Source organism: Monodon monoceros, unplaced genomic scaffold, assembly GCF_005190385.1.
Source record: "Monodon monoceros isolate NGI ecotype Baffin Bay Population unplaced genomic scaffold, NGI_Narwhal_1 Super_Scaffold_21, whole genome shotgun sequence".
Taxonomy (NCBI): Eukaryota; Metazoa; Chordata; class Mammalia; order Artiodactyla; family Monodontidae; genus Monodon; species Monodon monoceros.
Window position 1 is genome coordinate 172,286,084 of NW_021703778.1, and position 25,607 is coordinate 172,311,690.

General features: G+C 41.1%; 1 protein-coding gene across 7 annotated transcripts in view; it reads left to right on the top strand.

The window, feature by feature from the left end:
- The first annotated feature begins 59 nt into the window (after nucleotides 1-59).
- MARK3 (microtubule affinity regulating kinase 3) overlaps nucleotides 60-25,607 on the top strand; it is a 108,297-nt gene continuing 82,749 nt past the window's right edge. For 4 of the 7 annotated variants that reach the window (XM_029239638.1, XM_029239640.1, XM_029239639.1 and 1 more), the window contains exons 1-2: nucleotides 61-297; nucleotides 20,249-20,440. In XM_029239638.1, coding sequence (XP_029095471.1) covers nucleotides 247-297; nucleotides 20,249-20,440 — 243 coding nt within the window. In that variant the 5' untranslated portion in view covers nucleotides 61-246. Of the gene's footprint in view, nucleotides 298-20,248; nucleotides 20,441-25,607 lie in introns of all 7 variants that reach the window. The other 3 variants (XM_029239644.1, XM_029239642.1, XM_029239641.1) reach the window with 2 other exon arrangements.

Consider the following 25,607-nt stretch of genomic DNA (forward strand, 5'->3'; position numbering starts at 1 on the left):
CCGGCCCCGCCACCGCCGCCCGCGGGGCTCCTCGGCGCGGCCGCCGGGGCCGGGGGAGCATGAGCCCCGCGACCCGCCGGGGGACGGCCCGGGCCCGACCCGGGATCTAGACGGCCGTGGGGGAGGGGAGCCGCCCTGCCGCGGCGCCGCTCCGGAACCGCCGGGCCCTCGACGCCGCTTCTCCGGCCCCCGGGACCGCGCTGTTTTGTTTCACCCTCGCGTTGTGCAGAAGTGAAGTGAAGTAAAATGTCCACTAGGACCCCGCTGCCGACGGTGAATGAACGGGACACTGAGAACGTGAGTAACCTAGGCGACTGCCCCGGGCCAGGTCTGCGCGCGCCGTCCCTGGGAGCGCGGCCGCAGCCCTCGCCTCGCCGCCGGCGGGTACCCAGGCCGCGGCGCTCTGGGCCCGGTGGACGGCCATGGGCCCCGGGAGGCGGCCTCGGCGGCCCGTTTCCCGAGCGCGCGGGCCGGGGAAGTGCATCCGCGATTACGCCGGGGGCTCGCTTCGTAGGGAACCCTGAGGGCTGCAGTGTGGCCGGCCGGTGGCCGCGCGGTGGTCTCTCCGAGGGTGTGTCGGGTCCCCGCAGTGTACAGGGCTTATTTCCACTAAATTCACCTTTTAAATTAGGTAGGCAGCTCATGAGAGGCTGTCGGGTTAAAAACACGTTTGTGGTGTTGATTAAACGCAATTGATTGGATCGAGTGGGCTGTCCGTCATGCCTCGTTCTTTAAGTTGTCTCGAACTAAATTTAGTGACAGTCACTAAACTAAGTGACAGTCACTAAAACTAGGTGCGCACTGAGGAATCTTCTCGGCCCCCTTCGATGCAACTCCGAAGCTGTTCAGAAGTTCTTGGAGAGAGCTAAGACTTTGTCGAGGAGTAGCCCCGTTTCCTTACGAATCTGTTTTGAAGGAGCTGGTTAAGCACATTTCAGAGGAGGATGTGTAGTCAAGCAGCCCTGCCACCCACTGCCTAGCGGAGGGCCACCCACTCTGGGCTTAACTTTCCTCCTTCCCCAAAAGAAGTTGGCTTAGATGAGCTCTTAGGTCCATTCTGGCACTCACATTCTGTGATTCTGTAAAAGGAACCTTTGATTTTGTTCACGTAAACCTTTTCAAAAGGCCAGGAACAGCAAGCAGTTTTAGGGCCTGACAACTTGTAGTAGAAATTCCATTGGAGAAGTGTTGACTCTGTCCAAGTGCATTCTGAACTCTTCTCTAGCACTGGCTTCAGGACTGTTCCAAGCTACCTGTGAGTTGTCTTCTGTTAAAAACAAAAATATCTAAAAAATAACTCGTAAAGAAACTTCACTGGCCTTTTAAGTGTTATGAGGTAATTCCTGGCAAGAAAATGCTATCACTTAGGAAAAGCTTCCTGGCTCTGTCTGTTTTCATGCTTTCAATTACGTCCTGAGACCTTGTGGCCTAGTGGTATCAAATGCCTTCATTTTAATCTTCAGAATGCCACTTGTTTGCTGGATAGCTGTCAGGTGATTTAATCTGTTTATGTAAACCTTGGTCTAAGGCATCCCTTCAGTATATTAAGGTGTGGTATTTAATGCTCTTCAACCTGGTAAATAAGTAGTACAGTGGTGTATGTTCCTTTACCTGAGATGGATTAGAAGGTTACATAAAAAGTAGTAGAAAATCTAGACTAGGTGAGTCAGTGAACTCATTTTCTCATAGACCCTTTGAAGAACCTAATTCTTCATCATTTTGTTGTTCTTTGACTACCCTGTAGGGCGCAGCAAGCAAAAAAGTGAGTTGATTAGCTTTGATCATTGACTTCCATTGCAAAATCTTACATTGAACCAGAGCAGGAGCTCCATACTTACTGAATAAACTGAAGCCAGAAACAATCATAGCAGGTTTGTTATAATGAAGGATTTACACCAAATGGGTCTTTACCTTGTTCTCTGTTGAATTTGTTGAATTATGGTGTAGTCTTTTTGTGTCGTTAGGAATTACTAACTTTAAAAACAATGTAGGGTATGGAGTATGCCTTTATTCTCATGGAATGTATTTAAAATTGAATTTTTGACAGTGCTAAAATAGAGGTTTGTAGCACATCATTGCATTAATTCACCATGCCCTGTTTTTAACTCCGGCATTGACATGTTCTGGAAGTAGTTGTGTATCTTTTACAGTGTGGTGCCCTTGTGCCAGTGTTACACATCTGGCATATACCATATTCTTTACCTACCACTACTGAACTGCTAAGTGTTAGACTTCCTGCCAGTCGAGTGATGAGGGTTCAAGAATGAATGGGAGTTCTCAGTCTGTTGGGCATCTCTTTTGTTAAAGTTGGGTGTATTGAGATAGAACATTCACTCTTTTTAAGTGTACAGTTTGATGAGTTTTGACAACTGTATAATCACGTAATCACTCTCACGGCCAAGTTAGAGGATGTTTCCATTGCCTAAGAAGGTCCCTTGTGTCTCTTGACAGTCAGTCCCCTCTCCCTTCCCCCAGCCCCTGGCAACTACTGATCGGTTATCTGTCTCTATAGTTTTACCTTTTCTAGAACGTTATTTAAATGGAGTCAGAGAGCATGTAATCTTGTGTGTAGCATCTTTCACTTGGCATAATGCTTTTGAGATTTATTCATGTTTGTGTGTGTATCAGTAGTTCACTCCTTTTTATTGCTGAGTAGTAATGAACTCATTGTTTGGATGTACCGGTTTTTTAAAATCCATTCACCAGTTGATGGACATTTTGGCTGATATGACAAATAGCTTTGTCTTTATATTTTGTAAAAAGACTCTCCATTTTGCTTACCCTAGGAATCTTATTTAAATTTTAAGTAAATATAATTGTAGTAAGAATTTTGCTTATAGATCAGGAATAATAAAAGGCAGATAATTTGCAAGAAGAATATTATCTTCATGCTAGTACACTACTCTATTTTCATTTGTTTGATTTCCAGATGTGAGTATTCACCTTTAGCTGATAGGTATATAAAAAGATAAACTGGGGCTTCCCTGGTGGCGCAGTGGTTGAGAGTACGCCTGCCGATGCAGGGGACACAGGTTCGTGCCCCGGTCCAGGAAGGTCCCACATGCCACGGAGCGGCTGGGCCCGTGAACCATGGCCGCTGGGCCTGCGCGTCTGGAGCCTGTGCTCCGCAACGGGAGAGGCCACAATAGTGAGAGGCCCGCGTACCGCAAAAAAAAAAAAAAAAAAAAAGATTGTTATCAAATCATTTTAAAACTCAGAAGGACTAGTCAAACAGTCAGACCTAATGAGGATGTTGAGGCTCAGGGAGATGACAGGAGCTGCTTGTGACTACTCACTGTTTAGCAGCAGAGCCTGTACTAGACCTCAGGTCTCCATCTCAATCCTCTCTGCTTTTTTGTGTAGCAGGCTGTTTCTCAAAAGCTATGTACTAATTATTCAACTAGGGAGATATAGTTGTACCAATACACAGAGTATAATTAGACTTTTAAAAATGTTTTGCTATGGAAAATTTCAAACAAATAAACAGAATTTAATAAGTATTTATCAATGGTTCTCAACTGGGGACAATTTTGCCACGCCCCCCCCCCAGTGGACATTTGACAATGTCTGGAGGCATTGTTGGTTGTCACAACTGAAGAGCGTTGCTACTGACCAGAAATGCAGCTAAACATTTTACAGTACATAGGACAGTGCCCCCTGGCCCCTCAACAAAGAAATATTTGGCCCAAAATGTCAAGAGTGCCAGGGTTGGGAAGCCCTGGTTTCTAGTTAGCCTCCCCCATGTACTCAACAGCTTAATGACCAGACTTCTTTTATTTGTTCTCTCCCCAAGAAGCAAGCTCAATACATCATATCATTTCATCTCCAAAGCTTTTAGAAGAGATAAACCTTCTTTAAAAAATGTAACCTTAATCCCTTTATCATAATTTTTTAATATCAAATATCCAATCAGTGCTTGTTTCCTCAGTTGTCTTTTTTTAAAAAACACTTTGTTCAAATTAGAATAAATCTTGCTTCCATATATTATAGATGGCTAATATGTGAAACAAGATGCTTTTTTAAATTTATTTTTTAAATCCTTCACAGATGAGTCTTTTTTTAAGTAAAATATATATTTAGTTGCACCGGGTCTTAGTTGCGGCATGCATGTGGGATCTAGTTCCCTGACCAGGGATTGAACCCGGGCATTGGAAGTGCGGAGCCTTAGCCAGTGGACCACCAGGGAAGTCCCCAGGATGCTTTTTTTTTTTTTTTTTGGCTGAGTTGGGCCTTAGTTGCTGCATGCGAGATCTTTCCTTGTGCTGCGTGGGCTCTTCGTTGTGGTGGGCAGGCTTCTTTGTAGTTGTGGTGTGCGGGTTTTCTCTTCTCCAGTTTTGGTGCTCGGGCTCCAGGGCGCTTGGGCTCTGTAGTTTGCCGCACACGGGCTCTCTTGTTGAGGCGCGTGAACTCAGTACTTGTGGTGCGGGGCCCAGCTGCCCCACCGCATGTGGGATCCTAGTTTCCCGACCTGCATTGCAAGGTGGATTATCTACCACTGGACCAAACAAAACAGGACAAATCCTGTTTGTGTACTGGCAAAATTAGAAATGTATTTTGCACTTACATTTCAAAGCATATGACATTTTGTAAGTAAGCCTGGGTTATTTGCCAAAGGTACCAGAGGTCCTGGAGGGCTTTGCCAATTTAGCGGCTCCTGGTGTGTGTGCACACCATGTACTTACTTATTATTAGTTAATGCAGACAGTCATCAGAATTCCTTATCTCTGTGAAATAAATAAACCGATGGTGTTATTGTCTAGCCAGCTGTTGGTTGTATGAGACTATTAACCTGTTAAGATCTGACTGCCTGCTATGTGTATGACACTGTGCTAGGCGCTGTAGAGGATATACCTAGGAACCATATCACTCCCCGCCTTAGGACTTCCTAGTCCCTGCAGAACAAAGCACCCTGAGCTCTGTGAAACTAGTCTGTAAACTGTCAAACTGGAACAAACACCACAGTCACCTGGAGGGCTTGTGAAAGCACTGATTGCTGGGCCTCACCCCCAGACCTTGATTCTACCTTCGGGGCCCTAGAGTTTACATTTCTAACAAGTTACCAGGTGATGTTGATGCTGCAGGTTCAGGAACCACACTTTAAAGAATTGCTATCTTAGTATTCAGTGAAGACTTGCTGACTAAACAGTGTTCCTTTAGATTGTATTATGACTAAAGAAAAGAGATTTCAATGGTTTCAATAACATTTTCAGTTTCTTTGAGTTTTTTTTTGTGTGTGTGACTGCATTGGGTCTTGCTGCGCGCAGGCTTTCTCTAGTTGTGGCAGGCAGGGACTACTCTTTGTTGCGGTGCGCGGGCTTCTCGTTGCGGTGGCTTCTCTTGTTGCGGAGCATGGGCTCTAGGCGCACAGGCTTCAGTAGTTGTAGCGTGAGGGCTCAGTAGTTGTGGCTCGCGGGCTCTAGAGCACAGGCTCAGTAGTTGTGGTGCATGGGCTTAGTTGCTCCGCAGCATGTGGGGTCTTCCCGGACCAGGGTTCGAACCTGTGTCCCCTGCATTGGCAGGCGGATTCTTAACCACTGTGCCACCAGGGAAGCCCTCCTTGAGTTTTTAAAGTTGGTTCTTTGTAGGGAAGTGTGGTTATGGAGAATAAAAATAGTTACCATTTTTGATCACTAACTATAATATCAGGCAACAATACTAAGTACTTTATATAATATTTCATTTAAAATATGTAATATGGGGACTTCCCTGGCGGTCCAGCAGTTAAGACTTCGCCTTCCAATGCAGGTGGGGGTGTGGGTTCGATCCCTGGTCGGGGAGCTAAGATCCCACATGCCTCGTGCCAAAAAACCAAAACATAAAACAGAAACAATATTGTAATAAATTCAGTAAAGACTTTAAAAATGGTCCACATCAAAAAAATCTTTAAAAAAAAATAAGTAATATGATTTCATTTAATCTTCCTAACTTCCAAGCACAACTATCTATTGAATCAAGGTGTTTGGGCGTTTTTTTAAAAAAAGTTGATCTCTGAAGAATATTTTTTATTGGGTCAAAGTGTTTGGGAAAAGGTCTTATTCAATTACAGAGTTGTTTTCATTTCTTTTTTATGTAAATTAGATAAAGGTGGAAATTTTCCATGAGTAGAATATTGGTCGTTTTGATTGTGTAGTGCATGAGTATTTATATTGTAATTACTTATAAACGACTCATAAACAGTTTAATATAAATTAATAGTCCCTGTTATCTTTTTTTTTTCTTTCTTTTTTGCCTGCGTTGGGTCTTTGTTGCTGCGCGTGGGCTTTCTCTAGTTGCCGTGAGCTGGGGCTACTCTTGGTTGTGGTGCGCGGGCTTCTCATTGCTGTGGCTTCTCTTGTCGTGGATCATGGGCTCTAGGCGTGCGGGCTTCAGTAGCTGGGGCTCGTGGGCTCAGTAGTTGTGGCTCACAAGCTCTAGAGCGCAGGCTCAGTAGTTGTGGTGCACGGGCTTAGTTGCTCTGCAGCATGTGGGATCTTCCTCGACCAGGGCTTCAACCCATGTCCCCTGTGTTGGCAGGTGGATTCTTAACCACTGAGCCACCAGGGAAGTCCTAATAGTCCCTGTTATCTTTAATTTCAGAGAGGATTGTTCTGGATTCTAAAACGTAGCCAATTTTTTTTTTCGTCTGTGCCGGGTCTTAGTTGCGGCATGCGGGATCTTTTAGTTGCGACATGTGGGATCTAGTTCCCTGACCAGGGATTGAACCCGAGCCCCCTGCGTTGGGAGCACAGAGTCTTAGCCACTGGACCACTGGGGAAGTCCCCATAGCCAAATTTTATCCCTGGAATTTGTTTCCAAGCTGGAAGTAAGAGTCAGGGAGTACAGCTGCTTCTGATCACCATTAGGAGGACTGAAGCAGAAATTCACTTGTCTCACATCCATTTTAAACTTTCAAAATAAACAAGGAGAAAACAAATCTCTTCCCTGGCAATCTCCCAGCTTTAATGTTGTCTTACGTAGGAATTTAAAGAATGTGCTTGGAGTTGGTCTGCAAGTAGTAATAAGGGGTTTGTGCTGACCCACATGCACCTGCCTGAACAGTAATTGAGAGGGCAGAAGTTGGCACTGCAAGAAAATGACGTTTTTGGGGGGAGTCCAACTTTTTCTTCAAGCTAGAGTTCTTTAGCACTGCACTTTAGTCACCTGAGCTCCTTGGCCGTGGTTAGTCTTATACAGTCTTATGCAGACTAGATAAGGCATTGTTTCTGTGGGTTACCTGGGTTCTTGGTGTTCAGAGTTGAAGCTTGAATAAAGCTTGAGATGTTTTGTTTGTATTTCTTGCTAATAGTTAGGTGTTGCTTGGAGGTGGAGTTGAAATATTGTGGGGTTTGTATTATGGACATTTTGCATGAAAATCTGTATTGGAAGAATTTAACATGAAGTTCAAGTAAGCTGAACCAAAGGTTTTATTCCAGAATTTTATATAACTCCATTCTTTCTGTAGTCAGTACCTTTATGACTTCATTGAGTACAGTAGCAGACTAGAATGAGGGTCCTGGAGAGGAGCAGACCTAGAACCATTTCCTAGCACAGCCTTTTGCCCTTAGCCTTGCCATTCTTTGTCCAGAAGAATAATTTAAGCTGGGCAAGCAGCTTTTGTTGCTCAAAGTACTTGAGGTGTTTTTGATGGCATTCTGTTCATGTACTGTCTCCACCTCTTTCCTTGTCTTCCTTCCCTTGTGTAGCCCTTGCCTACCCTAGGCCTGCCTTGGTATTCATAGGCACGCGTTAGCTTTACTAGTGGAATGGATTAAAGGAACTTATATTTTCTTTTCTTAAAAGAAGGTTGCCTTCTAGACATTAAGGATATTCAATGATAAAGAACCTTCTACATACCATGGTAATGTATTCTAGTTGCTTTTTCCATTTCTGTTAATTTAGGCCAGGGGCTTAACATTTATATCCTGCTTATTGTATAGTTGTCCTACTTATTACTGCTGTGGAACTAGCCAGTCCACAACTTAGTAGTGTAAGACAACAAGTGTTTCATTATACTCACAGATTTTGTGTGAGGAATTCAGACGGGAATGGTTTATGGCTGGGACTTCAGTTTGGGGGAATAACGAAAGGCTGGGGGATTTGAGTAGCTGGGCTGGAAGATCCACATCCTAAGACCGCTTCTTCACTCACGTATCTGGCACCTTGGCAGGTATTGTTAAAAGGCTGGGCTCAGCTGGGACTTGGCCAGAGTGGCTACATGGGCCTCTCCAGCATGGAGACTCCAGTGTGATCGGACACATGAGGTGGCTTGGTGTTTCAGCAAACAAGACAGAAGCTGCTTGCCTTTTATGACCTTGCCTCAGAAGTCACATAGTATCACTTCTGCCATTTATTCTTAAAAAGTTAGAGCAGTCGTGGGCACCCAGATTCAAGTGGAAGGGACATAGACCTTTCCCTGTAATGGGAGGTATGTCAGAGGCCTTGGGCTCATATTTTCCAACCACTATAATAGTAACTCTTTGGGTTTATAATCTGACCTAGCATTTTTTGTGTGACCTTGGACAAGTTATTTAACTTCTTCATGCCCCAGTTACCTCATCTATAAAGTGGGATTGGTAATAGTAATGACCTCATAGGGCTGTTATAAGAATAAGGTCTTCCATGCTGTGGCCTCCCTTACCTCTTTGTCCTCATCTCCTACCTCTCCGCACCCACTACATTCATAGACCCAGGTGTCTTCTTGCTGTTCTTTGAACACACCAGGGACACTCCAACCTCAGTGCCTTGACATTGGCTCTTCTCTTTGAACACTTTTCTTCCAGATATCCACATGGCTAACTGTCTCACCTTCTCCTCTTTTCAGACATCAGCTCAGTGAGTCTTACTCTGACCATCTGTGGCCCTCCCAACCTCCCTAATCCTGATCTGTTTTTTTTTTCCATTGCATTGTTACCTTTAACATATTATATAATTTGCATATTTCTTATGTTTATTGTATTTTGTCAGTTTCCTCTGGTATACTGAAAGCTCCCTGAGAGCAGGAATATTTGTTTTGTTTATTAATACTATTTCAAATACCTAGAACATGCTGGTCATTTATTACAGGTGAAGAGTAAATAAATATTGGTCGAATTAGTGATTAAATGAGACAATATGTGTAAAGCATTTAGAATGGTGCCTGATTCATAATAAGTAATAGCTAAATGTTAGCCATCATTAGTGGTTTGTTTACTGGTCTTTTCATCTCTCATCTCTATGTTGTCATTCCTCTCATTTCTAGTGTCCTGTATCTTCAGCCTCTTCCCTCAGTAGTTCCAATGAATTCATCTTCTTTCTCCTTTCTTAAAACCTCAGACAGCTTTCTTAAAGGGAGGCTTGATGGAAAGAGTCTGGGCTTAGAAGTGAGAGATAAAGTGGGAGCCTAGGACTGTGGTTGAGGGAGAGATTCTGAAGACACTTCTGAGGAATAGTGGACCAGGTGAGGAGCCAAAAAGTAGGAGCAACAAAACATGAGAGAAATTGGGATTTGGAGTTACAGGTTTGCGTTTGAAACCCGTCTTCAAATACATAACTATGGGCAAGTTAATTACTTGTCTGTGCTTCATTTAAAAAATTTTAATAATTAAAAACTTTAATTGATACAATCAACATATAACATTGTATTAGTTTCAGGTGTGCAGCATAATGATTTGATATTTGTATATTTTGTGAAATGATCTCCACAATAAGTCTAGTTAACAGTTAACATCCATCTCCACATATAATTACAGGCTTTTTTTTTTTCCTGTTCATGAGAATTTAAAAATCTCTCTTAGCAACTTTCAAATATATAATACAGTATTACTAACTATGGTCACCATGCTGTATATTACATCTTTTTTATTTAACAAAAGAGAATAACACCATCTATTCAGGGTTGTTGTGATTGAAGAAACTAACATGTATAAAGTGCTTGGCCCAGTCTACTCCATATAATGGGGGTTCTTCAAATGTTAATTCCCTCTTGAGATAGCTTTTGTAGTGTTATTCTAGAAAACTGGATAATCTAAACTCTTTGGTTTAGTATTCAAAGTTCTTGACCCACTTCTCTAGCTTTTTTTTTTTTTGACTGTTCACCTATATAAACTTAACACTACAGCCAAACAATTCTCCTTGGCTGTCTCTTCATCTAGCGGTTTCACAGCTGCTGGTTGCCAGGTCCTGTGTACTAAGAATACAGAGATTAGATAATTCTTACCCTCAAGGAGCTCATTGTCAAGTACTTTAGTGTAGGAATTAACTAAGCTAAGCAAGGGGATGCAAGACAGAGAAGTACCAGCCTAGTCAAGAACATAAAGGTGAGAAATTGCCAGCAATCATGATGTCAAGGAACTAAAGCCATTTTGTTTTTCAGTGTTAGTGGCATATGAAAGAGTTGTGAGAGATGAAACTGGCTAGACTTGAAGGTTAAGGGAGGTTCCCTGCCCCCCCCCAATCCCCCAAGCTTTTTAAGCTTTCCTTGTGCTGGTGCCTGGCTTGAAATGGCCTTCATCTTTCATGAGAACTCTACTACTTGTCCATCAAAGTCTCCATCCCTTTTTTTCCTTCATCTCGCCCAAATGTGATCATACCCTCTGAGTGCTTAGAGCTGCATTGTCCAGCACATGTGGCTACTGAGCACTTGAAATGTGGCTAGTCTGAATTAAGATGTCTTGTGAGTATAAAATATATACTAGATTTCAAAGACAGTATGAAAAAAGGAATGTAAATCTTTCTCTTTTTATATTATGTGTTGAAACATTTGGGAATATATTGGGTTAAATAAACTATTATCAAAATTAACCTATTTTCATGTTTTTTTTTAAATTTATGTTATTTTTTATTTTATTTTTGGCTGCGTTGGGTCTTCATTGCTGCGTGCGGGCTTTCCTCTAGTTGTGGCGAGCAGGGGCTACTCTTCGTTGCGGGGCGCGGGCTTCTCATTGCGGTGGCTTCTCTTGTTGCAGAGCATGGGCTCTAGGCGCATGGGCTTCAGTAGTTGTGGCTCGTGGACTGTAGAGCGCAGGCTCAGTAGTTGTGGCACACAGGCTTAGTTGCTCCGCAGCATGTGGGATCTTCCCGGACCAGGGCTCGAACCCGTGTCCCCTGCATTGGCAGGAGGATTTTTTTTTTTTTTTGTGGTATACGAGCCTCTTACTGTTGTGCCTCTCCCGTTGCGGAGCACAGGCTCCAGACGCGCAGGCTCAGCGGCCATGGCTCACGGGCCCAGCCGCTCCGCGGCATGTGGGATCTTCCCGGACCGGGGCACAAACCCGTGTCCCCTGCATTGGCAGGCAGACTCTCAACCACTGCGCCACCAGGGAAGCCTGGCAGGCGGATTCTTAACCAGTGCACCACCAGGGAAGCCCTTTTTATGTTTTTTTAATGTTGCTACTAGAAAATTGCAAATTTCATGCACAGCTCACAAATCTGTTGCATGGAGCTTGGAGTATTCACTCTCTGATTTTCTCATGGGGCGGAGATTGCCCCTTGTTTCAGTTACTGTTCCCCGTGTTAGCTCCCCAGCTAGATTATGAGTGTTAAAAGTTTGACACCATACTTTTCTATTTCTTTTATCCCGTTATAGTGCCTGCTACTTAGTAAGTGCTTAGCATATAATTAACTGGTCAAAAGCTACCAAGTCAAAGTTTTCTTTAGGCACAATTTATTTGTGCCTTATTCTTCTGAGGATTGGTCAAGTAAATTATTTTTCAGTTTATTTCATTATTATGATAGTTCACTTGCTATGCCAGTAATAAGTGTTTTATTACAAGTGAAACCAATTTGAATTTAAGCATCTGAACAATAATAGTTCCCCTTCCCTATTATTCATATTTTTGGAAACGTTTTCATAAACTCAGCTGCAAAAGTCATATCTTTGATCTGAACAGTGTGAGGCTGTTCTCTTGCTTATTTGTTCCTGTTAATCCCTATATGTCATTTTCCTTATCCTTCCAACAGGTTACTGTTCTAACATTTTAATATATTGTCATGCGTTTACATGTATGTGTTCTTAGAAGTGTATGTTTTGTACTTTGTGTAAATATTGCATAGTCTCATCTATGCATCGAATCTGTTGCTTCTAACTGCTGCATAGCACTCTGTGGTATGAGTCCTACCACATTTTACCTACTTTCTGGGGTAGACTACCTGCCGCCTCCCCCCTCCCCCCTTACAACGCAGCAATGAATATCTTCATACATGTCCCCTTGTGGAGCTGTGTAAGAATTTCTTGGGGATGTGTAGCTAGGAGTGGACCTCCTGGGTCACAGGAAATGTCAGATAGTGCCAGGTTGCTCTTCTGGATGGCTCTATCAGCCCACCCTCCCGCCAGTAGTGCACAGGGGTTTTTGTCTCCTTGGTTCCTCCAACATTTAGAATTATCCAGCTTTCTAATTTTTTTTGCCAGCCTACTAAAATAGTTTAATGTGCTGCTTCATTATTAACTTGCGTTTCTCTATGGTTTTTAGTATGTCTATATATTCCTTGGCTCTGGGGGCCTTCTGTAAATTGCTGCTTTTCCTTTGTCCCTTTTTCTATTTGGTGGTTGTTTATTTCTTGTAGATTCTTAGGTGTTCCTTGATTTTCTAGATATTAATCTGATGTAGGTTTTAGACATTGCGTGTATCTTCTGTCATCTTTCTATAAGACCCTTATTGGACAGAAATTCTTAATTTTGGTGTAACCAACGTTTGCCTTATGTTTGTGCTTTTGAAGTTTTGCTTAAATGCCTGGCTCACAAAGATATATTCTCTCACATTTCACATTAACCCTTTATCATTTTACTTTTCACATGTAGATTTTTTAATCCCTCTAGATTAAAAGGGAGCCTGCCTTTTGTGTATGGACTTAGGTAGGGATCTAGTTTTATTTTTCTCTGTAGACTGATACCGTGAACCAGTTTTCCCACTGCTGTCCACTCAGTGGTCCATCCTTTCCCCACTGGTTTATAGGACTGCTTTCATTGTATCTTGTGTTCCCATACATTCATGTTTTTTAGCTTTGTATTTTGTTGCATTGGTCTGTTTTTCTGTTGTGCCGATACCCTACAGGTTTTCTTTTCTTTAAAAAATTACTGTGGCTTTGTAATATATGTAATCTACGTACTTTTATATGTATCTGTCTATTGAACTTTTTATTTTAAAATAATTTTAGACTTAAAATTGCAAGATTAGTACAGAGTTCATGTATACTTTTCACTCAGGTTCCCCTGATGTTAACACTTAGATAACCATGGTGCAGTTATGAAAACCAGAAAGTTAACATTGGTCTGATACCGTTAATGATGACTGCAGAACTAATTTGAATTGTCACCAGTTTTTCTCCAGCGTTCTTTTTCTGTTCCAAGTTCCAATCAAAGATCCCACAATTTAAGTTTGTCTAATGTTTTCTCAAAATTAGATTAAGGTTATATATTTTTGGCAAGAATGCCACAGAAAAGATGTTGTGTCCCTCTCAGTGCATGCTTTTAGAGGGTGCAATGAAAGAGATACATCTTGTTACTGGTTTTAACCTTGATCACTTTTCATTTCTGAACTTTTTTTTTTCAACTTCTTTTTCAAGGCTGACCTGGCAGCCATGAAATACTCGTCCATGTACACTTTAGAGTAAGTTTAAGATTACTCATAAATTACTGGCTGGAAATTTTAATTCATATTGCATTGAACTTATTGATTAATTTGGGTAGATTGTATAATATCTATCTAAGAGTATAGAATTCCCCTTTATTCAGAGGACCTTTTATGTCTTTTATTAAAAATTTAAAGCTTTCTCCAGAGAGTTCTTATATATTCTTAAATAAGTTACTTTCTACCTACTTTTTAGTTTTTATTGCTATGATGAATACTTATTTTTAGTTAAATTTTGTGGTAGGTTACTACTGGTGTAAGGAACTGTAGTTATAGGTTGATCTTGCACCTTGCCAAGCTCTCTCTTGAGTTCTAGTGGTATTTCCAATTCTTTTGGTTTGCAGTTAGATCATATCATCTACAGATAACGACACTTTTTTCTCTCCGAGTTTTTTGGTTTTTTTTTTTTTAATTTATCTATTTTATTTATTTATTTTTGGCTGCATTGGGTCTTCATTGCTGTGCGCGGGCTTTCTCTAGTTGTGGCAAGCGAGGGCTACTCTTTGTTGCGGTGCACGGGCTTCTCACTGCAGTGGCTTCTCTTGTTGCAGAGCACAGGTTCTAGGCGCACAGCCTTCAATAGTTGCGGTGCATGGGCTCAGTAGTTGTGGCTCGTGGGCTCTAGAGCACAGGCTCAGTAGTTGTGGCGCATGGACTTCACTGCTCCGTGGCATGTGGGATATTCCTGGACGAGGCGTAGAACCCGTGTCCCTTGCATTGGCAGGCGGATTCTTGACCACTGCACCACCAGGGAAGTCCTATGTGGTATATATATACCACATCTTCTTTATCCATTCCTCCGTCAATTTAGGTTGCTTCCATGTTCTGGCTATTGTAAACAGCTCTGCAATGAACATTGGGGTACAGGAATCTTTCCGAATTGTGGTTTTCTCCGGATATACGCCCAGGATTAGGATTGCTGGATCATATAGTAGCTCTGTTTTTAGTTTTCTAGGGAACCTCCATACTGTTCTCCATAGTGGCTGTACCAATTTACATTCCCACCAACAGTGCAAGAGGGTTCCCTTTCTCCACACCCTCTCCAGCATTTATTGTTTGTAGATTTTTTGATGATGCCCATTCTGACCGGTGTGAGGTAATGCCTTTTTGTAGTTCTATGGCTCTTTCTTATATAGACACTTCTTTTTTTAACATCTTTATTGGAGTATAATTGCTTTACAGCGGCGTGTTAGTTTCTGCTTTATATATATATATATATATTTATATATATACACACACACACAAATATATATAGACACATTTTTAAAGAAGAACTAATATGTATAACATAAAACGGAGTGCATTCCCCATTCACTTTTCTTACTGCCTCTTACATTAGTATTGATATGGCCCCTGTAACAGTTTAGTAGTGCTTTGGCTGAAAGTAACTAAACCTTATACGATGGCTTAACCAAATAAGGGTTTATTTTTCTCACAAAAGAAGTCTGGACAGCTTCTAGCTTTGGTTCAGCAGTTCAGTAATAGTGGAGCTGGTGGTTTTTAAAAATATTTTTGTCTTTTCTCTCACATTTGAGACCTTAATGGCTACAGGGTAACTTATATAGCTCTAGTTGTTACCGTTGCATTCAAGGCAGGAGAAGGGAGGAAGGGGCTGTGCTAGTGTACCTGTCTCCCTTTATGAGAAACAAAAAGTTTTCCGAGGACCCCCCAGTAGACTTTCCCTAATGAGAACTGACCAGAACTAAGCCATATGCTACCTCCAGCTACCAGGGAAATTTGGGGAAACAGGAATTTCACTGGCCATATTGCCTCCCCAAATACACATCTGGCTTCTCTTAGAAATGAAGGGAGGAATGGATATTGAGTAGATACCTACAGTATTTGCTCCATTCCTTAATATTACCTGGCAACTTAAATGTATTGCATTAAACGGAAGTTTTAGTTTGAAAATGAACACTTTATGGATTTGTTAACAGTGTTCTCTCTTTGACTTGATTCTGCCTAATTTTTAGTAGCACTGCCCATATTCTAGTTTTCATGGTGGATAAAGTGGTTCAGGTCAATTCCTTGAGAAGGAGAAGGATCAGGACTCCTTTAATCTTTTTTTCTTTTTTTTTTTTTTTTGGCTGCCTTGGGTCTTTGTTGTTGTGCGCAGGTTTAGTCTAGTTGCGGCGAGCAGGGGCTACTCTTTGTTGCCGTGCACAGCCTTCTCATTGCGGTGGCTTCTCTTATTACGGAGCATGGACTCTAGGCGCGCGGCTTCAGTAGTTGTGGCATGCGGGCTTAGTTGCTCCGCGGCATGTGGGATATTCCTGGACCAGGGCTCACACCTGTGTCCCCTGCATTGTCAGGTGGATTTTTAACCACTGCACCACCAGGGAAGTCCCTGGACTCCTTTAATCTTTGAGATTAAACAGCTCTGAGTGCCTGTTGTGTGTTTAGTGCTGCCACAAAAAGTAGTTACTATTATGTAACTTTTTTTTTTTGGTCCTCGGTTTATTGTCACCTTAGGGAGAAAAAAATTCAAGCATGAAGTAATTGGCTAATAGTACAAGAATTCAAAATCATTTGTTAAAATGCTAGGAAATTTCTTCTTCTTTAGGGCCACTGATGGATGCATGGGAAAAATAAAATGAAGGCCAAGAAAAGGCAATTTAATTTGCTTCTGTTTGAGAGAATTTTTTTTATCTTTTTTTTTTTTTTTTTTGCAGTACGCGGGCCTCTCACTGCTGCGGCCCCTCCTGCTGCGGAGCATAGGCTCCAGACGCGCAGGCTCAGCGGCCATGGCCCACGGGTGTAGCCGCTTCGCGGCACGTGGGATTCTCCCGGACTGGGGCACAAACCCGCATCTCCCGCATCGGCAGGCGGACTCCCAACCACTGCGCCACCAGGGAAGCCCTGAGAGAATTTTTTAGTTAAACACATTAGATTTTAAAATTTCAGGACTTTATGTATCAAACTAAATATACTAAGTTCAATAACTATGGAATTTAACAAACATCAGATATTTCAATCTGTTATATGAGTTTATACTCTTAAGAGGAAGTACGGGCTTCTTTTGGGTTTGTATTATGATTATTTATTTGCATAAGGGTGTATTAGGTTAGGCTAGGTTATGCTGAGGTAACATACATGACCAAAATCTTAGTGTCTTAACACAGTTTAAAAAAACTGTCAACTTCATTGACTCCATGAAGAGTGATCTCCATTTCCAAGCCATTTGGTCCTGTGACCCTCCATCTTTGGACAGTGCTCTGGGTTCAGGAGAGAAGACCACAGGGCTGGAGTCAAGCCCTGGCAATAAATGCTTCAGCATGGAAATGACATGTCACTTTCACTCATATCTCATTGGCCAATCTTAGGCACATGGCTGTTGGGAACCTCAAGTGAGGGGTGTGAGTTTCTCAGGGAAGTCAGTGTATTGTGGTGGATAATTGTCTACAACAAAGTAGCCAAATAGAGATAGATACAAGCAGAGTACATCCAGAGCCCAAAGGAAAAGAAATTCTGATGGGATGCAGGGAGAGTCATGGAAGGCTTCATAAAGATGGTGACAAATGACTCAAACATAAGGGAATGAGTAGGATTTTTTTAGGTTTGAAGAGAAGAAAGGGCACTCAAACTGAGGGAGGATCATGCTAAAGAATAGTGGATGATGTAGCGGGAGAGGAGGTGTGGATTACATCACAGAGGGCCTTGAATTCATTTAACATTCATTCAGTAACAATGTATTGCACAGCTACTATGTGCCAGGCACTGTTCCAATTTCTGGGAATATCTGATAAGGAACAAAACAGGCAAAGATCTCTGTGTTCTCCTGCAGGTTACATGCTAGTGGATGTAGTGCTAAGGAGTTAGTTTTTATTATAAGTAGATCGGAGAGTATGCAAAGGTATAAACTAGATGCCTATGAATTTTAAGTTTCTGATATTTCTATTTTACATGCAGAAGACAGTTGATTTGCATAAAAGTTAATATTTTGTCTGTTTAACTGTACCTTACTCTATAAAACTTAATACATGAAGGGCTGAATTTATAAAACATATAAATTAGAAAGTGTATGTTTGCATTTAAAGAGCTTTTTTGACCAAAATTTTGGATAGCAGTGTAATTTTTAAAACTATATTTTCATTGCGTAAATAGTAAAACCACTTGACACATACCTCATGGGAACAGGGACTTTGTTTTATGCACTGCTGTTTCTAACACTCAAAACAGTGCCCAGCTCATATTTATATAACATCTATTATACAGGGCTTCCCTGGCGGTGCAGTGGTTAAGAATCTGCCTGCCAGTGCAGGGGACATGGGTTCGAGCCCTGGTCCGGGAAGATCCCATACGCTGTGGAGCGACTAAGCCTGTGTGCCACAACTACTGAGTCCGTGTGCCACAACTACTGAAGCCCACGCGCCTAAAGCCTGTGCTCCGCAACAAGAGAAGCCACTGCATTGAGAAGCCTGCGCAGCACAACAAAGAGTAGCTGCCACTCGCTGCAACCAGAGAAAAGCCCGCGTGCAGCAACAAAGACCCAATACAGCCAAAAATAAAAATAAATAAAATAAATAAATTTATTTTTAAAAATCTATTATACATTATCATTTGATAAATATTTGAATGAATAGAAGAAAGAAATTTGGGAGATAAAAATTTCCCGTTATTTAACCATGTGAATGTTACAGTGATCAGTATTTTGATATCATTTATTTAGTCATTCCAATATTTATTAAGTACCTGTTATATGCCAACTGCTAAGATCTAAGGAACAATAAATTACTGTCCCTGTTTTTATGAAACTTACATCTAGTTTGGAAATAAACATAATGGTTATCAATTTTTTAAAAACTGTACTCCAGCTGATCTATAAAAATTTGCGTTACAATATACCTATTTTGCGTAAAGCCTTAGTGTAATAACTTAGTTGTTATTTTAGTTTTTTCTTTAATCAAGTCCTCGTTTATAATAGGCTATTTTTAAAATAATTTTTTAAAATTATATTTATTTTATTTATTTTTGACTGCATTGGGTCTTTGTTGCTGTGCACGGGCTTTCTCTAGTTGCAGCGAGTGGAGGCTGTTCTTTGTTGTGGCATGCAGGCTTCTCGTTGTGGTGGCTTCTCTTGTTGTGGAGCACAGGCTCTAGGCGCATGGCCTTCAGTAGTTGTGGCACACAGGCTCAGTAGTTGTGGCTCGCGGGGTCTAGAGCGCAGGCTCAGTAGTTGTGGCACACGGGCATAGTTGCTCCGCAGCATGTGGGATCTTCCTGGACCAGGGCTCGAACCCGTGTCCCCCACATTGGCAGGCGGATTTGTAACCACTGAACCACCAGGGGAGACCCTATAATAGGCTGTTTTATAATTTGGAAATTAGGATCTTTTTGTTATAGGAACAGAGTTGTTTAGATTTGTAACCAGTTTGTAAAAGTCTGTTTAACCTAAAATATACATTTACAGTAAAAAACATAGAAATTGTTGTTTGCAATGCAGTATTATGTGATAATTGAATAAAACAGAAGAGAACCTATCCCAAAACCTGGTACATGAGGGACAGAGATTTACTTAGAGGAATATGAAAAAGTAGATAGAAATTAACGTGGACATTCTGAAAAGGACATCTTTTGAGGACTTAAGTTGATGGCACAAATTCTTAAGCTTTTACTGTAAAATACTTGTTTTTCTGTTTTTCTTGATATGAGTGTGTTACAAAGTGTAGTATCTTAGGTTTATCACCTAGAATCAGGCTTGTTTTGACCTATAGGTAGAGAGAGAGAGAGCATGAGAAACAAGGGACATTTTCCTGGACAAAAAGTTGGAAAAGAGAAAAGAATGAAAGAGGTTGAAAGTGTCTTTGTAGAGTGTCGTGAGAGTGAGAGGCCTTCCTTGAGCAGGAAGGAGTTAGCAGCCATGAAAAGTAGGCAGTGGGGCATGGCATCCTTTGGGCACTAGGGGAAAGAGGAAGCACTAGGCAGCTGGCTGCTTCTACGTACAGAATTGTACACATCAGGCATTTGTATCTCTCGTACCTTTATATTTAATATGGTCAGAGGCATATATGATTTGTTTTACCTTTATGGAGTATATTGAGTACTGTATTCATCTCTTCAACAAATATTTGTCAGGGACTACAGAGTCTGGCTGTGTCTTTAAACACATTGTTTTAAATTATTGTTAGCAGCATAGTTTAGAAAGAAGTTGGGAATCTAGGTTCTCTTTGAATTTCTCACTAGTGATGTGGCAGTGAATAAATCTCAGGGTATTCTCATCTGGTGAATGGTGATATTAGCTGTTCTGCCTGCATCACAGGGTGTGTTAAAGATAATATATGCTGATACATTTAGGAGCATATGAAAAAGTCAGGTTCTTTTTTTAAAATTTTTTATTGGAGTATAGTTGTTTTACAATGGAAACGTTAAGCTCTTTACGACTGTAAGGCAGTCCTGTTTATCTTATTTTATGTTACAGCCACATATAGAAAATATCTCCTTTCTTTCTGAACACCCAGTTGAATTTCAACACTTGGTATTTCTCTTAGCATTTTCTTGTTTTCCTCACAACTTTATATCAGGTGGGCAAATCCCTTTGAAGTGCCACATGTATTGGAATTAAAATTAAAGCAGGGCTGTTTTGTTTCTTCAACTAGAGGCTCTTAAAACTTGTCAAGTACCGTGGGTCTCTCATTTCCTAATGTTTGTTGTATGTTTTATTGTAGCACACGTCACATGGAGACGGGCGGCAAGAAGTTACCTCTCGCACTGGGCGCTCTGGAGCACGATGTAGAAACTCTGTAGCTTCCTGTGCAGATGAACAACCTCACATTGGAAACTACAGACTGTTGAAAACAATCGGCAAGGGGAATTTTGCAAAAGTGAAATTGGCAAGACACATCCTTACAGGCAGAGAGGTAAATACAAATTATGCTTGATTTCTGTTAGTACACTTGCTCTGTTTAGTTCCATGTGAGAGAAAGAAAAAGAATGTATATATTTGGGCTAATTAAACATTTTTTTAAGAACAAGAAGCTTATGTATTAATTATGTGGGAGTTCTTTTGCTTTCTCATTTCTTTAAATGTTATAAAGATTATATTGAGTTTGAATAATCTTCTGCATTTAAAAAGAGGTAGTGTTCTTTTTCAGTGGTAAATGTATACCACCACAGTAAAAATTTTTAACTTCATTATAAGCTCATGGTGCTTGAAAAAATCAATAGTGTTGTCTGTTTTTATAGACTTATCCTCAAGAAGTTTCTTCATCTCCCCAAATATTTTTCTCATAGCTTATGTTTGATAGGTTATTGTGCAGGAAGGCACATGCTTTCCTAATTTTTGTGATATTGGCTTTCTACTCAACCACATGCCGTATTTATTAAAAACACTTCCATTAAAACTGCTGCTAGGGGGACTTTCCTGGTGGTCCAGTGGTTGAGAATATGCCTGCCAATGCAGGGGAAACGGGTTCGATTCCTGGTTCAGGAAGATACCACATGCTGCGGAGCAACTAAGCCTGTGGGCCACAACTACTGAGCCTGCTCTGTGGAGCCCACGGGCCACAAGTACTGAAGCCCATGTGCCTAGAGCCGGTGCTCAGCAGCAAGAGAAGCCACCGCAATCAGAGGCCTGCACACCACAATGAAGAGTAGCCCCCGCTCACTGCAACTAGATAAAGCCCGCGCACAGCAACGAAGACCCAACGCAGCCAAAAATTTAAAAATAATAAAAATAAGTTAATTAAAAACAAAAGACTGCTACTAGGGACTTCCCTGGTGGTCCAGTGGGTAAGGCTCCGCTCTCCCAGTGCAGGGGGCCTGGGTTCAGTCCCTGGTCGGGGAACTAGATCCTGCGTGCATGCCGCGACTAAATGCAACTAAAGGATCCCACATGCTGCAGTGAAGATCCTGCCTGCTTCACCTAAGACCTGGCACAGCCAAAATAAATAGATAATAAAATAATTAATAGGGACTTCCCTGGTGGTGCAGTGGTTAAGAATCCGCCTGCCAATGCAAGGGGACACGGGTTTGATCCCAGGTCCGGGAAGACCCCACATGCCACGGAGCAACTAAGCCCGTGCTCCACAGCTACTGAGCCTACGCTCTAGAGCCCGCGAGCCACAACTGCTGAGCCCACGTGCCACAACCACTGAAGCCTGGGCGCCTAGAGCCCGTGCTCTGCAACAAGAGAAGCCACCACAGTGAGACGCCCACTCACTGCAACGAAGAGTAGCCTCTGCTTGCCACAACTAGAGAAAGGTCTTAGTGCAGCAACTAAGACCCAACGCAGCCAAAAATAATAATAATTAATAAATAAATATTTTTTTACGAAACTGCTACTAAACTAACTCCCTCCTCACATTCTACTTGTGCAGTAGAGAACTGTTCTGCCTTTTTCTTTATTTTTGACATAGTTTATTGCATTTGGATCTTTGTACCTGCAATTCCTTTGCCTAAAATACACTTCACCCTTTTGTACAGGAGTCACTTCTTCTGGAAAGTAGTCATTGACAGACTCCCTTTCCCCAGGCATGGGATTCATGTTAAAAATTCTGATACTTTCCTTAGATAGCATGTTTTACTATTAAAATTACATAAACAATTATGTTTTACTATTACAATTACAATTATGTTGGAATTGCTTATTAACCTGTCTTCCCCCTCTAGTCTATAGGGTAGACATTAGTACTTTATCATGCTTGGCACATATTAGGTACTTAACAAATATTTATTGAATGAATTTCATGTTACTTTTGAAGGAAGCTTTAAAAAGAAATGCTTCCCATGTACCAAAGCCTCCTGATATGTGTGCCAAGGTGGTATTACAGATGTGCCATGGTACTGATGCCTGCAGCCCACCATGCTAAGGGCTGCTGGAGCAGGACCCACCCTGGGTTTGCTATAATTTGCCCTACAAATATTCTGATTTTCTGTGTGTGCTGGGACCTGAAGAAGGTTGGGGAGCATTGGTCTATGCTAACTGGAGTCTTAAGTAAAGACTGTAACTAAAAATTTGCCTCTTCACATTTCATCTCAATTTTAGTGACAGTTCCCTGGTTAAGACTCCTGGTTGTAGAGATGCCTGGACTGCTTTTGGAATCAGTAAATAGCATGAATGGGTGCAGGTTTCTTTGCTGCCCTTGATCAAAAATTTTTGAAATAAGGAACAAAACCTCTGAGTTTATTTCCCCCACCAATCTCGAGTGGTTGCTTGGCCAGTTTCCTTACATAGGTAGAGATGGTGGGTTAAAAGAGGAGTGGAACAGACAGACCCTCTCTCCTTTTACATAACATGTGTGCTGGAGTGTTGCTTACCATGTTTATATCTAGTAGGTTCTCTCTCCAGAAATGGCTTGAATCTGACTAGATAGTGCGTAAATTAAAACACTTTTTTAAAAATTTGAAATAAACAATTTTATTCTTTTTTTCCCCCTATTGTAGGTCTTAACCAGAATCATATAAAATGTAAACATTATAGAAATTCGTTATGTAGAAAATAAAATTCCTTAAACTTTCTCTCCTCAAAGAGGATCATTTTCAGCAGTTTGGTGTAGATTACCACAGTTTTTTATATACACAGTAACTTTTTGTTTATTTTAACAAAAAGGGACTCATGGGACTTAATGGTAATTTTTCTTAGCAACATACTTGATCACGTCTGGATCTTAGTGCTCATAGATCTGACATTATGTTTAATGGAACGTCATCTTCCAGTGTGTGCTGGCACCGTAGTTCACCCCCGTTGGTAGGCATTGGGTGGTTTCTGATTGTTTTGCTATTACAAATATCTGCAGTGAACGTTCTTTAACAACTTTCTGTGCTCTCATTAAGAGTGTTTCTGTAGGATAAATTCCTAGAAGTGTGGAGGTCCTGGGTCAGAGGGGACGAATATTTGATACTGTAATAGGTTCTGCTAAATTGGTTTTGAGAGAACGTTTTACTATTTTATTAGCCCTACCGGAATGAATGAGAGTGCCCATTTTTCTACACCGTTACTAACATTGTAGATAATTTTTGTCTATCAGATGAGCAATAAATCTATTTTTAAAAAAAGATTGCTTTTTCCTGATAACTACTTAGATTGATGATATTTTCGTATATTTGTGTCATTTTCTTTTTAAAATAAGTTTCCTGTTGTATGTCCTTTATCCATCTTTCTTTTTCTCTTTTAAATCTTAGCGATTTAAACATTTTATGTGTTTCAGACATCAGTCTGATCAGTCTGATCTGTCTGGGTTTCATGTCTTGGTGAGAAAGGTTTACTTCCAGGATTTTTTAAATTGATTCTGTTTTTTCTTCAAATACTCCTGTGGCTGGCAACTGAATGTTTAATTCATTTGGTATGTATTTTGGGGGATTAGTATGAGGTGTAGGGCTCTAATTTTTTTCCCCCTGTGTGCATTACTGCTTGTCCCAGATCATCTGTTCTCTCCCCCTGTTTATTAAATTCCCTTTTGTTTCTCTGATTTCATTTATTTAGTTTTGTACCCATATCATGGTGTTTTTATTACTGCACCTTTTGATTGTACGTTTTGATTTTTTTGGAGTAGGTTAAGTCCCCTGCTGATTATTCTTATTTTTAAAAAATTTCATTGCTCTTTTTTGCAATTTACTCTGTCAGATGAATTTTATTTCATTTCATTTCATTCCATTTCATTATTTTGGTGGCACCATACAGCTTGCCGGATCATACTTCACCGACCAGGGATTGAACCCAGGCCATGGCAGTGACAGTGCTGAGTGGTAACCACTGGACCTCCAGGGAACACCCAGTCAGATGAATTTTAGAAATAGGTTGCCATGTTCTAAAAACAGCCTTACTGGAATTTTGATTGGATTAATTTTGATGAAATTAATTGAATTTACAAACTGATTTGGGAGGCAATTTGCTGTTTTGATGATACCAACTGTTTCTATCCAGGCTTATGAAGTGTGTCTCGATTTTGTTTTTAAGGTTCATAATTTTCTTCATCTGGATTTTGCATAGTTCTTGTTATGTTCATTCCAAAGTGTTTTATAATTTTTGTTGCTGTTGTGAATGGGGTTTGTGAATATATGGGAAGGCTACCAAATTTGCATAACATCTTGTATCTGAGCACCTTTTGAACTTACTCTTATTTTGGATATCAGAATTAAGCAAGTTGATGTTATTTTTTAAATTATACATCATTTTTTATTTTGATGTACAGTTCTATGAATTTTAACACATTTATAGATTGATGTTACCAGTACCGTAATCAAGATAACAGAACAGTCCCATTACCTCAGAAAATTCCCTTGTGGTCCCTTTATGGTTGCTCCCTCCCCCATCATAACCTCCTGCAACCACCTGTCTATTCTTCATCCTCTTAATTTTGTTTGTTTCAAGTCTGTCAAGTAAATGAGATCATACAGTATATCTTCTCTAATGCCTTTGAGATTGATCCAGGTTGTTGCATATAGTATTCTTAGTTTGTTCTTTTTTTTTTGCGGTACGTGGGCCTCTCACTGTCGCGGCCTCTCCTACTGCGGAGCGCAGGCCCAGCGGCCATGGCCCACGGGCCCAGCCGCTCCGCGGCACGTGGGATCTTCCCGGACCGGAGCACGAACCCGCGTCCCCTGCATCGGCAGGTGGACTCTCAACCACTGCGCCACCAGGGAAGCCCAGTGTGTTCTTTTTTATTGCTGAGTAGTATTCCATTGTATGACTGGACCACAGTTTGTATCCACTCCTACACTAAAGGACATTTGAGTTGTTTTCATGTTTGGCAATTATGAATAGAGCTGCTATAAACATTCCTGTACAGGTTTCTGTGTGAACATAAATTTTTATTTCTCTAAGATAACCCAGGAGTGGGATTGCTGGGTCATATGGTAAAAAACTGAAGTTTTTCTAGAAAGTTGGTTTTATTACAGGTTTATTATAGTATAATATTCCTAAAGAAACTTAAAACTCTAGTCTAGTTATTATTTTTATCACTTGGTACTGTTCTCAGCCCACTAGAAACTAAAGTTTTTCCATCAGCATTCTCTTGCCCTTTTATGGGAATGTGATGTATCTTTCCTATTGAGGTAGTAAGAGCACTAAAGGAAACCCGGAGTGCA